General features: G+C 50.4%; 1 protein-coding gene across 5 annotated transcripts in view; it reads right to left on the bottom strand.

The window, feature by feature from the left end:
• Positions 1 to 4,299: 4,299 nt before the first annotated feature.
• TRAF3IP1 (TRAF3 interacting protein 1) overlaps positions 4,300 to 19,841 on the bottom strand; it is a 68,439-nt gene continuing 52,897 nt past the window's right edge. For 3 of the 5 annotated variants that reach the window (XM_032355354.1, XM_032355356.1, XM_032355357.1), the window contains 2 exons: positions 19,309 to 19,532; positions 15,655 to 17,365 (listed from right to left, as the gene is read on the bottom strand). In XM_032355354.1, the coding sequence (XP_032211245.1) occupies positions 17,200 to 17,365; positions 19,309 to 19,532 (390 nt within the window). In that variant the 3' untranslated portion in view covers positions 15,655 to 17,199. Of the gene's footprint in view, positions 4,894 to 13,137; positions 13,858 to 15,654; positions 17,366 to 19,308; positions 19,533 to 19,841 lie in introns of those variants that run through there. The other 2 variants (XR_004288655.1, XR_004288656.1) reach the window with 2 other exon arrangements.

Genomic DNA, 19,841 nt, shown 5'->3' with positions numbered 1-19,841 from the left:
AGTCTGAGAAAATGATAAAGTTCAGGTGATTGACCAATGTACAACAGTGTGGAGGTACTTAACTGTACACTTTTAAAAGGTTAAAGTTATAAATAATAAAAAGGTTAAAGGAGTAAAGTTTATTATGTGTATCTTACAACAATTGAAAAATAAATTAATGAAGGAAGCAAGCAAGCTAGCAAGCTTGGCCCTGCCCCACCCCTACTGTGGAGGTCCTGACGCAGCTGGTCTGGGGTGTGGCCTGGGAGCCCTGTCCCATTGGCTTCTGCTGTGCTGGCTTCCCCGGCTACCCGGTAGGCATCAGTGCCTTTGCACTGGGGTACATGGCTTGAGCAGAGCATCACTCTGTGCCGAGCCCTGGCCCTGAGGTTGCCCTCAGAACCCTGTTTCTTCGTGAGAAAGATCAGAGGCCCCACTTATATGCACAGTCTCCCACCCTCCTCCAAAATGCCTGCCAACGGGGACCAACGCTGTCTATACTGGACGTGGCACTAACCCTCCTCCATGAGCCTGGTGCTGTGCCCGAAACACACAGACACCCACTAGTCTCTCCTTTCAACACCCGTGTTAAGGATCTGCTGTGCCCCCACCACGGGGAGGGGGAGAGTCCCCGGTGTGGAAATCTCAGCCCTTATGCCTGAGTTGTAGGGGTAGGTAGTGACTCACAGCAGAAGCGGCAGACTCTTAGGGAACGACTCACCTGCTCCCGGGAGACCAACTTTACGGCTTTGCCCCAGACTCAGCAGGTTCCCGAACAAAGGACTCCTAGTTTTAAAACCATTGTGGGTTGGGAACCCTCCTCCCACCCCTCAGATTGCTCCCCACCAGCCTGCCTCCCACTGCCTCCCTCCCTCCCCACCAAGTTAATTTTTCCTGCTGAGCCACTCACTGAGATCAGCCTCTGTCTCACGGGGCTGACAATTCCTAAGCAATCCTCAGAAGTCCCACAGGTTCCTTAGCTGGACACGTGGGGCCATTCGTACACACGCTCCAACATCCTCCCTCCTACAGCTCCCAAGACACATCCAGAACCCAGGGTCTGCCCACAGCAGGTCCTCCTGTCCCCACATCAGCAGCCCAGGGGGCCACGTCCCTCCGGTTCCCCAGATGCCTCCCCGCCCCACCCACTGGGCAGCTGACGCCTGGGCTCTCTGCCAGCCTCCGCCTGCACATGGCCACGTCTATCTCTCCCCACCTGGGCTTACAGTCCCGCAAGGCTGACGCTATCTCTGCCAGCAGACCCGTGCTTTCCTCGAAAGCTGCCTCTGGTCGGATGGGTACTTTGACTCTCTCGCAGGACTTGTTATTGAACAGATGGATAAAGCCATTTATTGGCCAGAACTGACAGGGTGCCTTGTCCAGGCGCTGTGCCTGGACCCTCGGGCAGGCGTGAGCCCACCCGGACCCTGCCCACAGAACCCATGGCCCAAGGCAGCAGCGGGCATGGTGGCTCCCCAGGAGGACAAGTCTACCCCCTAACACCTGAAACCTGTGAGCATGATCTTGTTGGGAAAGTGGTCTTTTTTTTTTTTAAGATTGTATTTATTTATTTGACAGAGATCACAAGTAAGCAGAGAGAGAGAGGAGGAAGCAGGCTCCCTGCTGAGCAGAGAGACCGATGTGGGGCTCGATCCCAGGACCCTAGGATCATGACCTGAACCAAAGGCAGAGGCTTTAACCCACTGAGCCACCCAAGCGCCCAAGGGGTCTTTTTTTTTTTTTTTTAAGATTTTATATATTTGACAGAGAGAGACACAGCAAGAGAGGGAACACAAGCAGTAGGAGAGGGAGAGGGAGAAGCAGGCTCCCTGTTCAGGAGGAGGGCTTGATCCCGGGACCCCAGGACCATGACCCGAGCTGAAGGCAGACACCCAATGACTGAGCCACCCAAGTGCCCCTGGGAAAGGGGTATTGCAGATGTAATTATAATGTAATGATCTCAGGCACCCTGGACTCAGGCCCTAAATCCAAAGACAGGTGTGCTGATAAGAGAAAGGCATGATTTGAGACTGAGACACCCAAGGAGAAACCACGTGAGGCAGAGACTGGAGGATGAGGCCCCAGCTAGGGGAGCCAGGAACTATCAGGACCAGGAAGAGACTGCGAGGACGTGCAGAATCTAGCAGGGCACACACCTCGATCAGTCCCAGACCTCTGTCCCCTAAAGTGTGCGAGAATACATTTCTGTGTTTAAGCCAAGTGCACGGTAACTTTGGGGGCAGCCACAAGAAACGCATTTACCCAGGCATGGAACCAGAATCACAGACCACTGGCTGAGCCAGGGCTGTGAGCGGGACTGGGGGGCATGGAGTCAGAGAAGGGTGTGAAGCTCACCACAAAAGACAGGAAGCGTCGGAGCCCAGGGTTAGAGGCTCCGGACCACAGAGGAGAGACTGACAGAACCCATCCCCATGTCGCAGGGAAGTCGTCAGGGCGCAATGATGGTATCAGGTTTGGAAAGGGGCACAGTGTCTGCTGTGTGCAGGGAAAAGAGAAGGAAAGGATGCTGACTCCGATGAGACCCAGGGTGACCTCCTGCCCCCGCACCAGCCAAGAGGGGGCCTAGAGATGAAGAAACACCCACCTCCCAGAGGCATCAGGCATGTGAGGGTTACATTTGTTCCTGTGAGGCCAGACCCACAGAAGCTGGTTTCAGTTGAAAAGAGTCTTCAGGGGCACCTGGGGGGCTCAGTTGGTGAAGTGTCTGCCTTCGGCTCAGGTCATGATCTCTGGGTCATGGGATCGAGCCCTGCTTCAGGCTCCCTGCTCAGGGGGGAGTCTGCTTCTCCCTCTCCCTCTGCCTCTGAGGCTCCCCCTGCTTGTTCTCTCTCTTGCTTCCTCTCTCTGAAAATAATTTTTTTTTTAAAAAATCTTTAAATAAAAAGTCTTCAGTTTGGTTCAGGGACAGAAAGACAGACCGCCCTGGACCCAGAAGCTTCTCTTGACTCTTGCACTGTCTCTTCCACCCTGCTCATGTGTCTCTCTGTCTCTGACTCCACCTGCCTCTGAGGCACCGTGTCTTTCTCTCTGTGTCTACTGCTCCCTGTCTCTCCTCATCGATGACTGGTGAACAAGAACTCAGCAGCTTCCAAGGACAGTGATCACGTGTCCTCTCCCAGGGATTATGGACGGGGCCTAGCAGGAAAGGCTTGTCTTTGCCTCAGGACAGCTGAGTTCGGGGGCTGGCCCACAGGCTGGGGCGGTCAGTCAGGGCACCACATGTGGCCTCCCTGCAAGCTGGGGTTCCTTGCAACGTGGCTTCCCAGGCAAGTGTCCAAGAGAGGGAGAGAGCCAGGTGGGAGCCACTGCACTTCAGTGGTTAGAGAAGTCCCTCAGTTCTGCAGCTCAAGGGGTGCAGGGAGCCTGCCCACCTCTCAGTCAGGACCGTCAGTGTCACCTCCAGGATTGCAGGGGGCGATGGACACACATTGCTGCAACTAACTTTGGATGATTCAGTCTCTGCCTTTCCTCTGACCCCCCGTCACTCTGTCCGTCCATCTCTGCCTCTCACCATCTCCCTGAGCCTTGGTCTGGCCCTGTCCCGATGGCTCTCTCTCTCTTTGGCACCCAGACCCTCCTGCTCTCCCTCTCACAGCTCACCAGTCTCTCCTCTGCCCATGCCCCTTGGCCTTCTCTGAGCATCAGCCCCTCTGAGCGTGAGACCCTTGGTCTCACAGAGTCAGAAAGTCCAGCCTGACCCCACGTGGCCATCAGCTCAGGCAGCCACCTCCACCACAGGGCTCTCAGTTCACGTTCTTGTGACAGAATCCTGGCCAGCCAGTTGGCCAGGGTCAGGTTTCTCTGGCCCAGGGGCCCCTGCTCCAGGCCTGTATTGACTGGCAGAGCCTGACCACTTGGATAATTAAGAGCCTTGGCCGCAGTCTGTGGAGGAGGAGGTTTCCCTCCCTCACACAGTGGGTGCATGATTTGTCAGGACTTGCCATTGCAAAGGAGAGTCTCAACTCAAAGCTGCAGACAAAAAGCATCATCACCTGCGAAGCAGATGCTGCTGATGTCCTCAGGCTTTAGAACCACCACGCAAGGAGGCAAGAGAGGAAGAAGTACCTGGGCATTCCATCCCTCACCTAAGGGAGGACACACATTGTGATGGACAATGTGTGTCCATCACATAATCATTTAGGGTTCCTCAGGGACACGGAACCAACAGGATGTGTGTGTGTGTGTGTGTGTGCGCGCGCGTGCCTGTGTTTGTGTGTGCATTTCTATGTGTATGTATGTGATATATCAAGACATACACATAACACACACACATTTATATACTATACACATATACACATATGCAAAGAGATTTATTTTGAGGAATTGGCTCAGATGACAGCAAAGGCTGGCAAGTCTGAAATCCAGGCTGGCAGGCTGCAAACTCAGACAGGAGCTGATGTTGTAGTCTTGAGTCCAAAATTCACAGGGCAGGCTGGCAGCCTAGAGACTCAGACAGAGTTTGTATGCTGCAGTCTTGAGGGAGAACTGCTTTTTCTCAGAGAAACCGATTTTTGCCAGTGAGGCCTTCAACTGATGAGATGAGGCCCACCCGATTATTAAGGGTAATCTTCATGTAAAGTCCACTGATTGTAGATGCTAATCCCATTTACAAAATATCTTCCCTGCAACTCTAGACTGGCAACGCACCACATAACTTGGGGACCACAGCCTTGCCAAGTCGACATAAAATAGAACCATCGCACCCATGAAGACATCTGTAGAACAGGGATGTCCAGGACGGGCTGGTGTTTGGGCATAGCTGACTGCTGGAACTCTAAGTTTCGCCCTTAGTCTCATCCACCTTCGGGCTTGCTTTCCTCCATGTGAAGCCTCCACGGTGACACTTTCCTGCACGTGGCAACATCACACACCATCGGACACCTAGCTCAGCAGCTGCGGGAGAGACCACCTCTTGGCTCACATGCCATATCCATGCCCGGGAGAGCTGTGAGTGCCCTGCTGTGGGCCTCGACCCACCATGGGGGTTCCCACCAGAGCCTGGTGGTTCCCCACCCCACCCCCCGCCAAAGAACTGGACCAAGGGGAACAGGAAAAGGGCCAGAGAAGCCAACACGCCCACAGAGCTCCTCTCTGCCATGTTGCTCACCAGTGCATTGCTTTGATAACTTTTTCTCAGAAATCAATTTTTCTGCTGTTTGAACACAAGATGAATTTATTTTCTCAAAAGTCATAGCCAAAAAACACGGTTGCCTCAACCTTCAGCAGTCTTGATCCAGGGGACCCAGGGCCACCCCTGGACATCTCCCCGTAGCAGTGGCCGCGCTGGAGTCGTGGCCCAGGGTGTGTGCTGGCTGCTTCTGAATCCATAAAGTAACAGAAGAATGCCCTGGGTTACAATTAATAAGGATCATTGTTCCTGGACGTGAACAAAGCCGGCCTTCATTTCTTTATTTGGTGGCCCATTTGGTGAAGCAATTAAGAAGCGCCCAGGCCAACATACACACAGAGTGGTTTTCATTACATCCTGCGCATTTATTTTTCCAGAGAGAAATAGTTCTTGGGGAAATGTCCATAAAAGCAACCTTAGCGGCTGTGTGATCGTGTGTGTGCGTTTCCTGTAGGAAGTCTGTTGAGTTTAAGGCCCAGCTTTAGCACCACGGCTTAGGGAGGGAGGGGGATGGTGAAGGTCGCCCACAGCCTGGGGGATGGGGACGTCTGATGTCGTGGCCCGGGCACGGGGCGGTGGGGGAGGGCGCCCCTGAAGGCAGGCAGCCTGGCTGAGGGCAACACGGCCTCCATGGACTCCAGCAGCCCTCTGGAGCCGTTGGGACCTATGCCCACCCAACTGTGCTCGCTGCTTCATGGGTTCTTTAGAGACAATTCTAAGGGATCAATTTTACAAGGAATAATCAGACCCCAGATGGAAGGTCTGAGATGCAGGACAGAATGATGAGCAGATATCGGTGAATATGTGAATAAATTTGGACAAAATGTGGCTGCCTAAGCAACAACAAAGCAAATCGTGAGCTGAAAAAAGCAAGGTAAGATGAAAAGACCAGCTACTACAGCCTATCAGCTGGGGTTGTGCTTGTATTGTTGGAAGAAAGCTAAAGATAGGGATTAATCATAGGCTTTGTAAGCTGTAAGGAGTTCAAAGCAGCTAAGGTAATCATTAAAATAACAACTGTATGTTGGGCACCTGAGTGGCTCAGGTAAGCATCTGCCTTCAGCTCAGGTCATGATCTGGGGTGCTGAGGTCGAGTCCTGCATCAGGCTCCCCGCTGAGCAGGGAGTCTGCTTCTCCCTCTCCGTCTGCCCCTCCCCCCATGCATGCACATGCTCTCTCACTCTCTCAAATAAATAAAATCTTTTTTAAAAATAACAACCATAATTTGAAAGTTATGCTTTCAAACTAGACATATCTAGGAAAATGGTATACAAAAAAATAGGATAAAAACCTTTCCTTTTCCAAAACAAGGCAAAGAAAAAAAAAAAAGTGAAGCTGAGAAAACAAGGGAAGTGGGAAAAATAGAGCCCACGTAATAAGACCATATGGTACATCCAAATGGAACACACTCTGCAGGTGAAAACAGAATGCCCGACAGAATGCTTACAAGAGACACAATTAAAATATGAAAATTCAGAGAAATTTAAAGGCAAAGGATGAAAACACGTCCCAAGGAGAACTCCATTAACTATCACAGTGGGTGCGAGACTTTAAAATACATCTCTTAGGAAGTGAAGAATCAAGCAGGAAAAAGCATCTCCAAGAATCTGACTTCGGATAAGACAACCAACGGGCTTGACGGAACAGGCATATTACCTACAACACGGTGCCCGGGATTCCTTTCCAAAGTATACAAAACACGACAATAAGCAGTGTGGGCGAGGATGTGGGGAGATTGGACCCGGTGCCCTGCTGGTGGGACCACAAAAAGGTGCGGCTGCTGTGGAAAACAGAGCAGAGTTTCTGCAAACAGACTCCCCATATGATTCAGCAACTCCAATGCCATGTGTGTCTCCAAAAGAATAGACACAAGCAGATTTTGCACACCCATACTCACAGCAGCTGTATTTCAAGAGCCAAAGGTGAGAGCAGCCTGGGTGTTCATGGATGGATGAAGAGTTAAACAAAATGCGGCCCATCGGCACGAAGAAATATTTGTGAGCCTTAGGAAATGAGATCCTGACCCACAGGAAGACATGAAGCTGAAGACACCATGTCCCCTGAAACAGGCCAGCCACGGAAGGATAAGGACTGCACATTTGCAGTTGCACGAGGAACCTAGAGCCGTCCCCCTCACGGAGACAGAGAGCGGATGGGTGGGCGCCGGAGACTGCGGGTGGGCTGGGGAGTCAGGGTTTCATGGGGACATGAAAACATTCTGGAGACGGACTGTGATGAGCATTTACAGCACAAACGTAGTTAATGCCACTGCACTAGACACATAAAAATGATGAAAATGTGCATTTTATGTGTATTTGGCCACAATAAAAAAAAAAGGGGATAATGACATGTCAGGTGTTGTTTGTTACACCCTAGAAAGTGAAAAATTGTTGAAAAAAACTACTTGGAGCTTTTATGAACTGGAGTACGTGTGAGGCTCAGAGGGTGGGGACTAGGCAGGGAAACTTCTCTCACCACGACGCAGCCAGATCAGAAGTCAAGAATAGGAGGACCCGGGGGGTAGGGGGGTAATCTGTCAAAGAGCCAAAGGATAAATTACGATGGGCTGAGAAAATATTTGCAATGGAACCACGATAAGGTCTCCATTCAATGAAACAGTATGCAGCCATTCAAACTGTGGCGAAGAGAAGACCTGGGAAAAAGGGGGAAACGGAACAAACTGTTTATTCACAATAAGACATCAAAGTGACATTGCAATAGAAACTGTATGATCCCAAGAGCATGCATGTGTGCTTTTGTGTATGCATTGTATATGCATAAAGAATAGATGAGATTCAGGGCACCTGGGCGGCTCAGTCGGTTAAGCCACTGCCTTCGGCTCAGGTCATGATTCCAGGGTCCTGGGATCGAGTCCTGCATCAGGCTTCTTGCTCAGTAGGGAGCCTGCTTGTCTCTGCCTCTGCCCCTCTGCCTGCTCATGCACTCTCTCTCTCTCTCTGATAAATAAATAAAATCTTTAAAAAAAAATAGACGAGATTGCAAAACACGTTTTAAAGAGGAGACAGCAGCAAGCGGCATGTGGGTGGTGGTTGGCTTCAGAAGGTGTGACGATGAGCCACGTCTACCTCCTTGGAGCAGCTTTCTAACTGAACAAGTATTAAGCAAGCAGAAAGCTAGAACCACAAAGGTCTTTGAGATGAAGCAGCAGTCGCTGTCAGGGGGTCGGTCTGAAAACCAGCGCCCACCCAACTTTTAATCCACTCAGTGCCACCACTGGCCTGAAGCCCGTCACACACGGTCAACGAAGGTATTGGTGGTCAGGGAAGGACACTGGCATCACCGCCCCTGCCCTGCCTCCCCAGGTGGCAGCACCCTGGGTGGGGGCAGCGTGGATCTTCCCTGGAGTTGATGAGGCATGTTCTGATCAGTCTGCAGTGCCCCCCACCCCGTCCCATATACCCCCAAACCCCAGTCCTCGGGCTCTTTCCGATTCTAGACACACCCCTAGGAGAACCTCAGCAGCCTGGTGCCTGCTCAGTCGAGGGGAAGATGGCCACATCTAGAGCCCCCCAGTGCACCTGTTCCAGAAAATGGAGCCTGAAGCTGTGACCTCAAGAGGTGGTTTTGCTGGGCTCGGGGGAAATGCCACCTGAAGGACCAGTCATGGCAGAAGCTGGTCTGGGAGGGAAGGAAAATCCCACTCACAAAGGGAGATTTCTGGGGGGTATCCTGAAGGGGGAGACGACCCAAACCAGAGACTGTCTCCTCCCCTAGTTCAGGGGAGGTTCATTATAAAGATTAATGGTGATATAATACGGATGTTTTTTAAAAACATGACTGACATAAAGATGTGTAGCACACAATTCAGAAATCACACACGGTACTGTTTACCATCAGTTTCATACAATCAGCCCCAGAAAAGGCTCTTGTTGATTTTGCTGAACGCCTGTCCCATAGCCAGAGGCTGCGATTCCCAAGTGTGGTTGTGCTGTGAATGTGGGCTGGTGCTTTCATTCCTTTCTTTCCTAAGCAAGAGCAGAGCGAGGTCGGAAAGACACGCGGACAGGGACTGCATGCCCTGTGGTGACACAAGCAGGCTCCTTGCTGGGCTGAAAGGTAGTTTTGAATCCGGGAAGGCATCCCTGCGTGTGTCTGTACTGTCCACAAGGCGATAGAGAGGGAGAACATCCCAAGCCAGCATGCACCGTCACCGTCCGTGGGACCAGACTCCCGCCGGGGCTGAAGGGGACAGGACTGGACCAGTTGCAGGAGAGAGATGAGCCATCGGGCTACGACGAGCCTCAGGGGCTCTGACAAGCACAAAATGTGGAAGGTCACTAAGTGATGTATTTTCAGGATCGACTGACTTTGTTTTTACTGTAAGTTCTCCCCAAAATTCCCGAAGGGTAACCCTCGCAGGACCGAACAGCTCCAGCCCGCCCTGTGCGAGCGACCTGGGGTGTCACCATCTGGGGGTCTGTGGGCAGCCTGGAGGGGCAGGAGGCGCCCTGTGGCTAAGGGGATGGATAGTGAGGGGAACCCCAACACGCATGGTCCACCTCACCCCAGAGACCACCTTGCCCCTTACAAACCGTGACCTTCCTCATCCTGCTGCAGAGGGACCCAGGCCTTTTAGCCCCACACGGCTGTCGGGGCAGCTGTAAAGACAGGGACACACAAACAGTTTTGCAGGAGACGAGCCAGGCCTGGTGTGCAGGCCCCATGGGACAGCAGGGGCAATGGGGCCAGGGCAGCCGGGGACACGGGGTGGGGTGTGGGGGGCATGCACAGCGCCTCAGGCTGCCCCAGCCAAGTCCATGGCCAAGGCTCTGATTTCACAACTATCTGAATGAGCTGCACACTTAAAATCTGTGGTTTGGGAGTTTTTCTTTGAATGTTCTATTTTTAAATGCATCCCCATGTTTGTATTGAAACTGCCCCAAAGGCACTTGCCTTCAGAGCCATAATCCCTGGAAAGGGAAAACCCACCAGAAGCAGGCAGCTCTGCCGGGCTCCGGGGGTGCGTACTGGACGGGGAGGGGAGTGAGGCCAGCTCTGGGGTGGGTCCAGCCACACAGGGGCCCAGTACGAGTCCCCCGGTGCTCACATTACAACTTGGGCCTTTGTGAGCCCTTCCTCCACAGAAATTACTAAAAATTCTATTATACAACTGTGTCGATATATTAATAGCATCTATTAAAACATCTACTCTGACCTAGAAGTTCGCTCTATTTTCTGATTATAGAAGAAGTGAAAACACATTGTTGGGTCCCTACAGTACTGGAGGCACCTAGCAGCCGGGGGCCCTCGAGTGGCTGGGCCGAGTGCCAAGGGCCACCCTGGGGATGGGGTCTGGAGCAGGGCATCCGGCAGCAGCCCCTTCCCGAAAGCTCCCCGGGGCCCTGGGGCAGCCACACTCATTGCAGCTCACCCCTGGCCCATTTACCCCAAAGGTGCCAGGGACTCAGAGCCGGAAAAGGCCAGTAACTTGCTCCTACAGCTTCGGTTTCCCATCTGTAAAGTGGGTAGAAGGGCTGTCCCCCAGCCCTGGAAAGGCTCACGTGGCAAAGTGGGAGCGAAGGATCTTTGTACATAGTTCCCCACCAGGACGGGTCTTTTTTCCTGCAGCCCCCCCCAAAACAGCAGAGGGGCATCTGGGGCATTTCTAGCCCTGACTGAGGTTCAAAGCGCTGAAAACCTACAGGGCCCCTGCAGCCAACCCAGGCCCCCAGCCAGTGCCGGGCGGGCATGTGACCGCAAAGTCCGCTGCTGCCCCACAGTTTAAACGACAATCCCAGAAGGCTCTCCAATAGGCCGCTTGCGAGGGGGGCAGGAAAACCAGCAAAAGCATTTGTCCAGATCAGTACCTGCTCCAGGAGAGGCATATCTGGTCCCCAAACTGCATGCAATGTCCCCTTGGCTTCCCAGGGCCCAGAAGAAGGCCCCAGAAGGTAGCATCTGTTCAGGGGCAAAGAGGGACAGGAACCTCCTCCAGCTGGAGGAGGGCACACTGTATGCAGTGCGAGGGGCCTCACAGAGGCAGCGACGACAGCCAGGCTAGGCTGGGGGGCTCCTGAAGCTCAAGCCCGTGAACATGTTGGGTCAGCCGCTAGGCCAGTTAAGGGGCTGGGCAGGAGACCTGGGATGGTGGGGTGGTTTATTGCTTATCGGGGTAGGCAAAGCCAGGTAGTAGCCATGGGGGCAACCAGTGGAATCCTCAGCAGTACCCCTGAGAACTGGTTGACCAGTTCTGCTTGCACACCTCCTGTGATGGGGAGCTCACTATCTACCTAGACCATCTACATCATCTTGGAACCATCCTGTATGAGAGAAGACTCCTTCTTTATTCAGACCCAAGGTCTATCACTCCAAATTTCTCACCCATGAGTCAGTCCTACAGCCAGAGAGTACAGCTTCCTCCTCCCCCTCTCCAGACCTTGTATTTGAAGACAACGGTCATGTCTGTTTCAGCTTTCTACTGGATCAGGAAAATATTCCCGTCTTTAATTTTGAGAAGGACTTCCAAGATACCCTTTAAAAGAACTGGACAATTCACACCACTACATCCTCAACCACACCGTGTATTAATATAATCTAACTTTCACCAGCTGAAAACTATGCAGGTGTGGTATGAACAGAGATCAGAACAGCAGGCAGTATCTGTGTGGAGCGTACCGTGGGCCGACTGTCTATTTTTGTGCTCTACAACCAGTAATGCAACTACCCTCCGACAACACACCATAAAGCAGGCGCCCCGCAGACTGACCCAAACACAGGAAAGTGAGGCAAGAGGTTTCAGCCACTTGCCCAGTCACAAGCTAGTACCTGCGGCGTCCACAGGCCGAGGGCAGGGCCCCCTGACCAGGATTCCCACCCAGGTAACTACTGTCTGTCTGGATTCCAGACTCCCGGCCATGTTGTTTCCCCACTGTAAGGTTAAACACAGGTCTCATGCACTTCTTCTGAGAACTCCTTGTTCCATCATCCAACTGCGTCTAAGTATTTTTCTTACTATTAGAAGTCTGTCTACTATGACTATTACCTCCACTAGAGATGTTGCAAATACTTCTCCCAGTGGGACATCATTTTTTTTTTCTTTTTTAACCTTTGCTTGGCTAGAAACGTTTAATTCTTATGAGCTTATTGTTGATTTTTTTTCACCTATGGCTTCTGAAAACTAGGTCTATTTTAGAAAGTTCTTCTTCACTCCAAAACACATTTAGCATTCACTCTGCTCTCTCCTAGGTGCTTTGTTCCTATATATTACCTCTCACAAAATAAAAGTATAATAACATAAATGTATTAGCATGTCAATAAATAAAATATATCTACAAATATGATAAATACAAAATGTTCTTCAATCATTCTAGTATTCTCATATTTTTTAAGTTCTTTAATTTTGGGGGAACTTGTTTTTATATGTGGTAAGAGGCAAGAATATAACTTCATTTTTGCCATATGTATGACCATATGCTCCAATATCATATATTTGGAGAACAATCTGAAATGCTTCTCCTTTGAAAGACCATGTTTATCCGACACTAAATTCCCAATTTATATATCTAGTCAGAAGTTGATTAATGCTGTTTCAATAACTTGCATTTTTTTTCTTAGGATTTTATTTATTTATTTGAGAGACAGTGAGCACAAGCAGGCAGAAGGGTAGAGGGAAAAGCAGGCTCCCTGCTCAATAGAGAGCCCCACAAAGGGTTCAATCCTGGGACCCTGGGATCATGAACTGAGCTGAAAGCAGATGCTTAACTTACTGAGCCACTCAGGTGCCCCAGAAAGGGTAAGTTTCTTTTTCCTTTTTTTTTAAGATTTTATTTATTTGACAGAGAGAGATCACAAGTAGGCAGAGAGGCAGGCAGAGAGAGAGAAGGAAGCAGGCTCCCCATGGAGCAGAGAGCCCGATGCGGGACTCGATCCCAGGACCCCGAGATCATGACCTGAGCCGAAGGCAGTGACTTAACCCACTGAGCCACCCAGGTGCCCCAAAAGGGTAAGTTTCTTAAAAAAAACAAATTTAAAAAAAAAATCATTCTTACACATAACCTTGTCACCAGGGTGTCCTGCTGGGCTCTAAGGGATCCTGGACTAGCAGGCAGTGGCACAGGTCCAGCCAGGCTTCACGTCCTCCAGTGCCTCCCAAGATCGAAGCACCTGGCTTCTTCAGAGAACAACGGTGGCCATGGTGGGGTGGGGAGGTTTCCACTGATGCTCCCGCCCATCACATCCCAAGTGTGGTACCACCTGGACATCCGTGTCCTCACGGTTCTTCCTGTCATCTTTCACCGAGTCAGGGCTGGCCCAGCTTCATGTTCTCATGTCCTGAGTTGATGCTTCATCACATGGGGCCTGCCCACTTGTTCACACCAGTTGTGAATTACAGAGCCACTTCCCCCAGCTTTGTCCAGATCACCAGGAAAGACGTCAGAGAGAACAGACCCACCAGGAATTTGCTTCAGGGCAACATCGGTTCATAGACAGGAGCCTTTATGGCAAGGTCCTTCTACCAGCGATGAAGGCAAACACACTCCCACGTCTGCCCACAGAGAAGCAGAAACCTCGCCAGGTGTCTGAGGTCTTGAGAGCACATCCCCCCAATCCAGCTTACTAACTTCAGCAGTGGACCCTGCTGTGCGCCACACAGCGCTCCGTGGGCACCCGAGTGCCCTTGCTCCCTCTTGGCAGCCACACTCCACCAGGCATGACAGGTTTCCAATAGGAAGAGGGGCATGTTGTCTGCTGTCCAAACCAGGATGTGGCTGCAGGTGGGAGGGGGATGCTGTTAAATTCTCACTTTGAGAGCTGCACGTGCCCTGAGCAGATCAAGATGGTCAACACCCTCCAGGGGCCTGCCAGCACCCCCGGAGCCTGGGCGGGGACCGGAAGCACCGCAAGTGTCCACACCAATGACCTGGCACAGAGTCCTGCACACACCAGGTGGTGTCGTCCTGTAGAATACTGGCCTTGATGGAGGTTTTGGTGGGGAAACCTAACTGCTCTATCGTGGTGACAGCAGCATCACAGAGCTGTTCCTGAGACCTGCACGGAGATGTAAGAGAACCACAGAGGCCAGCACAGGCGCTGGGAGGTCCGGTGTGCTGGCCCCACTGTTCCACCCCTCCCGACAGGCTGGCAGGAGGCACTGGGGTCTCGGGAAAGAGCAGCAGGCGCTGACCACAGGTGTTTACAGAGCCCGACCACCTCCCCGCCCACCTCACTGGGCCCAGCTTCCTTATGGTTCATGGACTGCACTGTCTAAACCCCATTTTCTTACCAGGATGACCACTTGCCTGGTTTAAGAAGCTGATCATCAATCTAGAACTCAGCTCTAACTACGGCTTAAAAAGGTTACAGTTTAAAAACCATTCACATTTCCCTTCTCTAGCCAAATTAAAAAAAAAAAAAAAAAAAGTCCTTCCCAATCTTCCTTCATGAAAACCCACAAAACAAGCAAACAGGGCCTCACTTCTGCTCCACTGCAAGGCTGGTAAAACTACACTTACCAAGACACCTTTTGGGAAAATAGAAAAGGTTTATATAAAGTGCATCGTGAGACCGTTCAACTCAGAGCCCGAGGGTATGACACAAGTCCCCTCTGGTCCTGACGGGGCGCTCCCGCCTCCCACCTCCTGCCCTCGAGGCTGTGGCTGGCTCCTGGGGAGGCATCGCTGGGTACACATGGAAGATCATGGAGCTGGGCGCACTCTCGCAGCAGGCACGCCGACACATGGTCTTGTGCATGGCCTCCACTGAAGCCGATGCTCGTGGAAGCTCCTGCAGCTGGTCATGCCAAGCCTGTGACCATGGACATCTGCGTGTTCGCACACAGGTTGGTCTAGCCCCGCTGCCCTTGACCCACTCGTGTGCCCTGACCCTGCACGCCAAGAGCAGATAGACGCAGTCAGCTCGGCACAGCACAGACAAGGAGGGCAAGCACGCTCTGGGGCGCCTGTCGGGACGCAGGGTGGGACTCCAGACCACCCAACATCCCAAACACACTCCATGTCACTGAGTGACATCATCTCTCGTCACCAACCTGTCACCAGTATTTGTTTAAATTGCTTATTGAAAAGAAAAATAAGCATGACTATCAAAGCAGAAAGTTCACATTTTAGTCCTGAATTTTTTCCCCAAAGGTTTACACGTTTTTCTTTGAATATAAATTAATGTCAGCTCTACTTTTAGATTAAAATTCCGCAGTGAGATCCCATACTTTCTGGAAAGGTCCAAGCCAAAGCAGAGCTAAAGGCTTAATAACCCCCTTGCATACTTTCTCAAAGTAACAGATAATATCAGGACTTAATGTGTCTCTGATACCATAATCATCACAGAGACTGTCTAAAACTTCATGAGTGACCTTAAAATTTCTGACAAATGCTTATCAGTCTTATAAAGCTTTAATTTATACAGAACATGGATAAGTGTCATGATAGGAATGAAAAGATAAATTTCCCTGAACTTTCTTCACAAGAAAAATAAAATATACATGTGAAAATACAAAAATCCAAATGCTTATATTTTCTCTAGCTGTGAACTGAATTGTGCAACCCATACACTTATAGAAAAAATATGTGACTGTTTTTAATGATTTATGTATAAAATAAAAATAAATTTTATGATACAATTCGATAAACTACTTCATACAAAATTTTACTCACATAAAATGTATGCAATTTTTTTTTGCAGTGCAAAAATCCTATTCGTATGTACAAATTCATAAAAGGCAAACACACCTTGAAGCAAAACAGTCCATTTAGGGTTATGTCTAAGTCATTCAAATCCGAAGAAGAGAGACAAGTACATGGGGGACTTGTTAACGGACACCCTCCCGCCTCCAATAATGCATTTAGTACAATCTGATCAGTTTTACAGTGCAGCGTAGAAATGACCAAGTGACCAATGTGTCAAAACAGCAGAGTTTTATAATCTGATCTTAAATTGATTCAGCTTGGTAAAATCACATAACCACCTCAGAAAAGGATTTCTTTTGGAAATGACAGTAAGGAAACCTAATCTGTGCATTTGTGCTAAGACTTAAAGAAGAAGAACTTTCTCAGGCAATTCTAACATTTAAATGGCACTGCATGGTTCACACCGTATGTATCTAGAAATAATAGCATCAGGACCCAGACCATATGAACCGTATGCCTCCAAACACTGGAATCCTTTATATACAAACTTCAGACTTTTTTTAGTATTTACAATTATCAAATGTGAGTGAAAAACTTAATATAAACCACAGTCTAAAAAAAGTTGCTTTACAAAATAATTTCCAAAAAAATGGTAACATCAAAAAAATGTTGTAAATTGGTGTGTCCCCTGAAGCTGTTTGCCTCGAGCTACAGGCCTCTCTAGAAAGCACATCTACAGGAAGGACCAGGAAAGACACCGAGGCCACGGGCCCAAGCAAGTACGGGCCCAGGCAAGTACAGGCCCAGAGCAGCTCACTGCTACCTACGTGGGGAAAACCCTGGGGCCGAATGTCCATGAAGGACATACTGAAATCTCCTAAATATATGAACTTTAAGGCTGCAAACACAAGCAAGAGGCCATAGGGACGAATGAGAAAATGACAAAAAGGTATACACAGATGCAAACAGCTTTAAGAAAAAAAACTCAGGTGTACCTTGTAAAGATACAGACTGAAATGAACCCTTTCCAAGGGGAAATGAACTCAAAACAGAGCACTCATGGTCAGGCCCCATTTCTGTTTGTAAGTGCCGTCAGAAGGCAGCCACCCTTCGCTCTACTCCCTTCAGGTTCCTGTCACCAGCCCTAAAACCTGAAACCGAGGACACAGCTTCCTCGCGTGCCACCTCCACTCACCTGCTGGCGACTTCTGGCATGGCCCTGAGCACGACTGGCCGCGCGGAGACGCAGAGAACATGTCCGCACGGCAGGCAATGCCCCCACTGGAGGAAGGGGACAGAACATGGCCCTCAACACACGGATGTGCCTGCGTTTTCAGAGCTCTGCACCTTGGAGGGAGGACACGGAAAGCTTCATTTTCTCAGAAAACTGAACTGAGAGAGTGGTGACGTTCTATCTTCCTTTTTATTTTCAGACTGAGGAGGACTTCCAGCTTTGGAAACATGTGAGCTTCACCTTCTCGAGCTCAGGTTGATGCTGTAGACCATTTTCTGAATCTTCTCCTCGTTCTTCAGGATGTTGGCCTTCACGGCACAGATCTTGTCCTGCTGGTCTTTGATCAGCTGCTCCAGCTCAGCCAGCTCGGCCTTCAGGGGCTCAACCGCACCATCTGTGACGCTGGTGGGACACAACACAGGGGCTCGTGAGCGCCGGGCTCAGCTTAGAGCTGCTTTTTATTTTGATTTCTTTAAAGATTTTATTTATTCAGTGAGAGAGAGAGAGAGAATAAAAGGGGAGAATGTCAGAGGGAGAAGCAGACTCCCCACGGAGCCGGAAGCCTGATGCGGGACTCAATCCTAGGACTCCAAGATCATGACCTGAGCTGAAGGCAGATGCTCAACCAACTGAGCTATCCAGGCACCCTAGAGCGGCTTCTTGATTGAAACAATCAAAGATGACAAAAGTTAAGTTATTCACAGCATCCAAAGAAAAAGGGTAAAAATATAAACACACTTAGATAAGAATATAAAGGAACGAGGTCCTCACACCTGGGAAAAACATTATTTTACCCTCCCACAGCCCAAAGTAAAGTCAAACATGCCAATCTGCTAAGCGACATCCTCTTTCTAAAGCCTCACGTCACATACAGCAGAGAGCCCTGGGACGGCAGGGAGGGGAGCAGCGCGGCTACCAACAAGGGCCATGGCCCCGGCAGCCCAACACGAACCCCACCTTCCCCCAAGCAGGTTCGCCCAACCACCAGGGCTTCCCTACCCAGGCCCCTCCAATTCACAAGTTCCAGGCATGAGGCCTTTCAGTGCCGGGTTACCTGCCAGGAAAAATCTAGAACATATTTGGGAAAGCAAAGATCAAACTGGCCTCTCCTTTAGTTTTTTTAAATATGTAAATACAAAATAAGTACAAAAATGAGTGATGGGGACACCTGGATGGCTTAGTCAGTTGAACATCTGCCTTCGCTCAGGTCATGGTCCCAGGGTTCTGGGATCGAGCCCCGAGTCAGGCTCCCTGCTCGGAGAGAAGTCTGCATCTCACTTTCCCTCTGTCCTTCCCCCTGCTCTCTCTCTCTCTCTCTCTCTCTCTCTCTCTAATTAATAAAAATCTTTAAAAAGACTCTATATAAAAAACAAACAAAACAAATGAAGAGTGACGATTTCCAACCATCCTACCACAAAGCAAACTCAGGTTCTTTCAGGAAGAAGCATCTGCGTGCTACCTCTTAGACCTAAAATCAGCTGTAGGAAGGGCCGACAAATCACCATGCTGGGCTCGGCACCAAAAAGTTCTCGGAGATTTCCTAACTCTTCTAATGCTGGACATTTAAACTTTTAAGGGCTTTTTAGGAGAAAGCAGGCTGATAATAAAGACAGCAGCTTTCTTATCACACAGCATTTTATCGCAGGGCTTACAGACGAGCACTGGGTCCACTCAGGTCGTTTCTGGACAACAACAAGTAATAAAGTGTCATGCATTCCAGATTCCCTGATTATAAACATAGAACATCAAACATTTCCCTAAAATAAATATCTTTTTAGTAGCCATTATATTTCCTTTATAGTAGCAATTTCAGAATGGGCTCACCAGCATTTATTTCTTTTCAGAGTAAAAAATCAAAATACTTTCGAAGTACAAACAGTTACCGAACTTTGGGGATTTTGGTAAGACACATAAAACAATAATTCCCATACTGCAAAGTTCCCCGTATTGTTTACTGCCTGTACCACTTGTGTGTGAACGTTAACGCCATAACTCCTCAAGGCTGCAAAGGTGTGCCCTGTGCCATACAAAAGCAGAAGGAAAACACTTCCTTGGGGTGGGGGGTGGGGGATAGAGGGGTAGGGAGATTCCTTGGGAGGCATCCCCCTGGGCTCCCTGAGCCTCCACCCCCACCCACCTCTGCACAGCCTTGCCCCTGGTCCCCCACCAACCTCTGTTCCTTCTGCAGCCCCCCCAACCCTGGGTCCCAACTCTGCTCCTTCCGCAGCAAACCCCCCACCCCCAGCCCCTCCACCCTGCTCCTTCTGCAACACCATCCCGGCCCCCGGGCCCCCACGACCTCTGCTCCTTCTGCAGCATCCACCCTGCCCCCAGCCCCCACCCACCTCTGCTCCTTTTGCAGGGCCTCAGCATGCTGCTTGTTCTCGCTATGCCACAGCTGCAGCTCATTCTGCATGGCGTCCACATCCTCCTGGATGTAGTCCATGATCTTCCCCAGGGGGAGCGCACTCTTGCACAGGGTCTGGATGGACACGCGCAGCTTCTCGATCTCCTTGGAAACTATGTCCTTCTCCTTCTTCCACGCAGCCTCAAAGACAAGCGACTTCTCCTACAGTCAGTGGGGAAAAGGAGCAGAGAAGGAAGCATCCTCACTCCTGAGGCAGGTTGGGGACCTGCTGAGGGTAGAGAGCCATGGGAGCTGGGACCACACTGGCTCGAGCCAGCAGCAGCCCCGAGGTACCAAGCACGGTTCGGGGACTGACACCGTGCCCAGTGACGGTCCATCCCTTTTCTTCTCAGAGGTACAGGGGGTCTTCACCTGGAAGGCTGTCAGAGTGGCACAGTTCTATGTAGTAAGATTTCTTTCCCAACTGGCCAGACGCTTACTGTAGTTACAGTTACCAGAACTGAGGGACGC

This window comes from Mustela erminea, chromosome 8, assembly GCF_009829155.1.
Source record: "Mustela erminea isolate mMusErm1 chromosome 8, mMusErm1.Pri, whole genome shotgun sequence".
NCBI classification, from domain to species: domain Eukaryota; kingdom Metazoa; phylum Chordata; class Mammalia; order Carnivora; family Mustelidae; genus Mustela; species Mustela erminea.
This window is presented reverse-complemented; position numbering and strand designations above follow the sequence as displayed.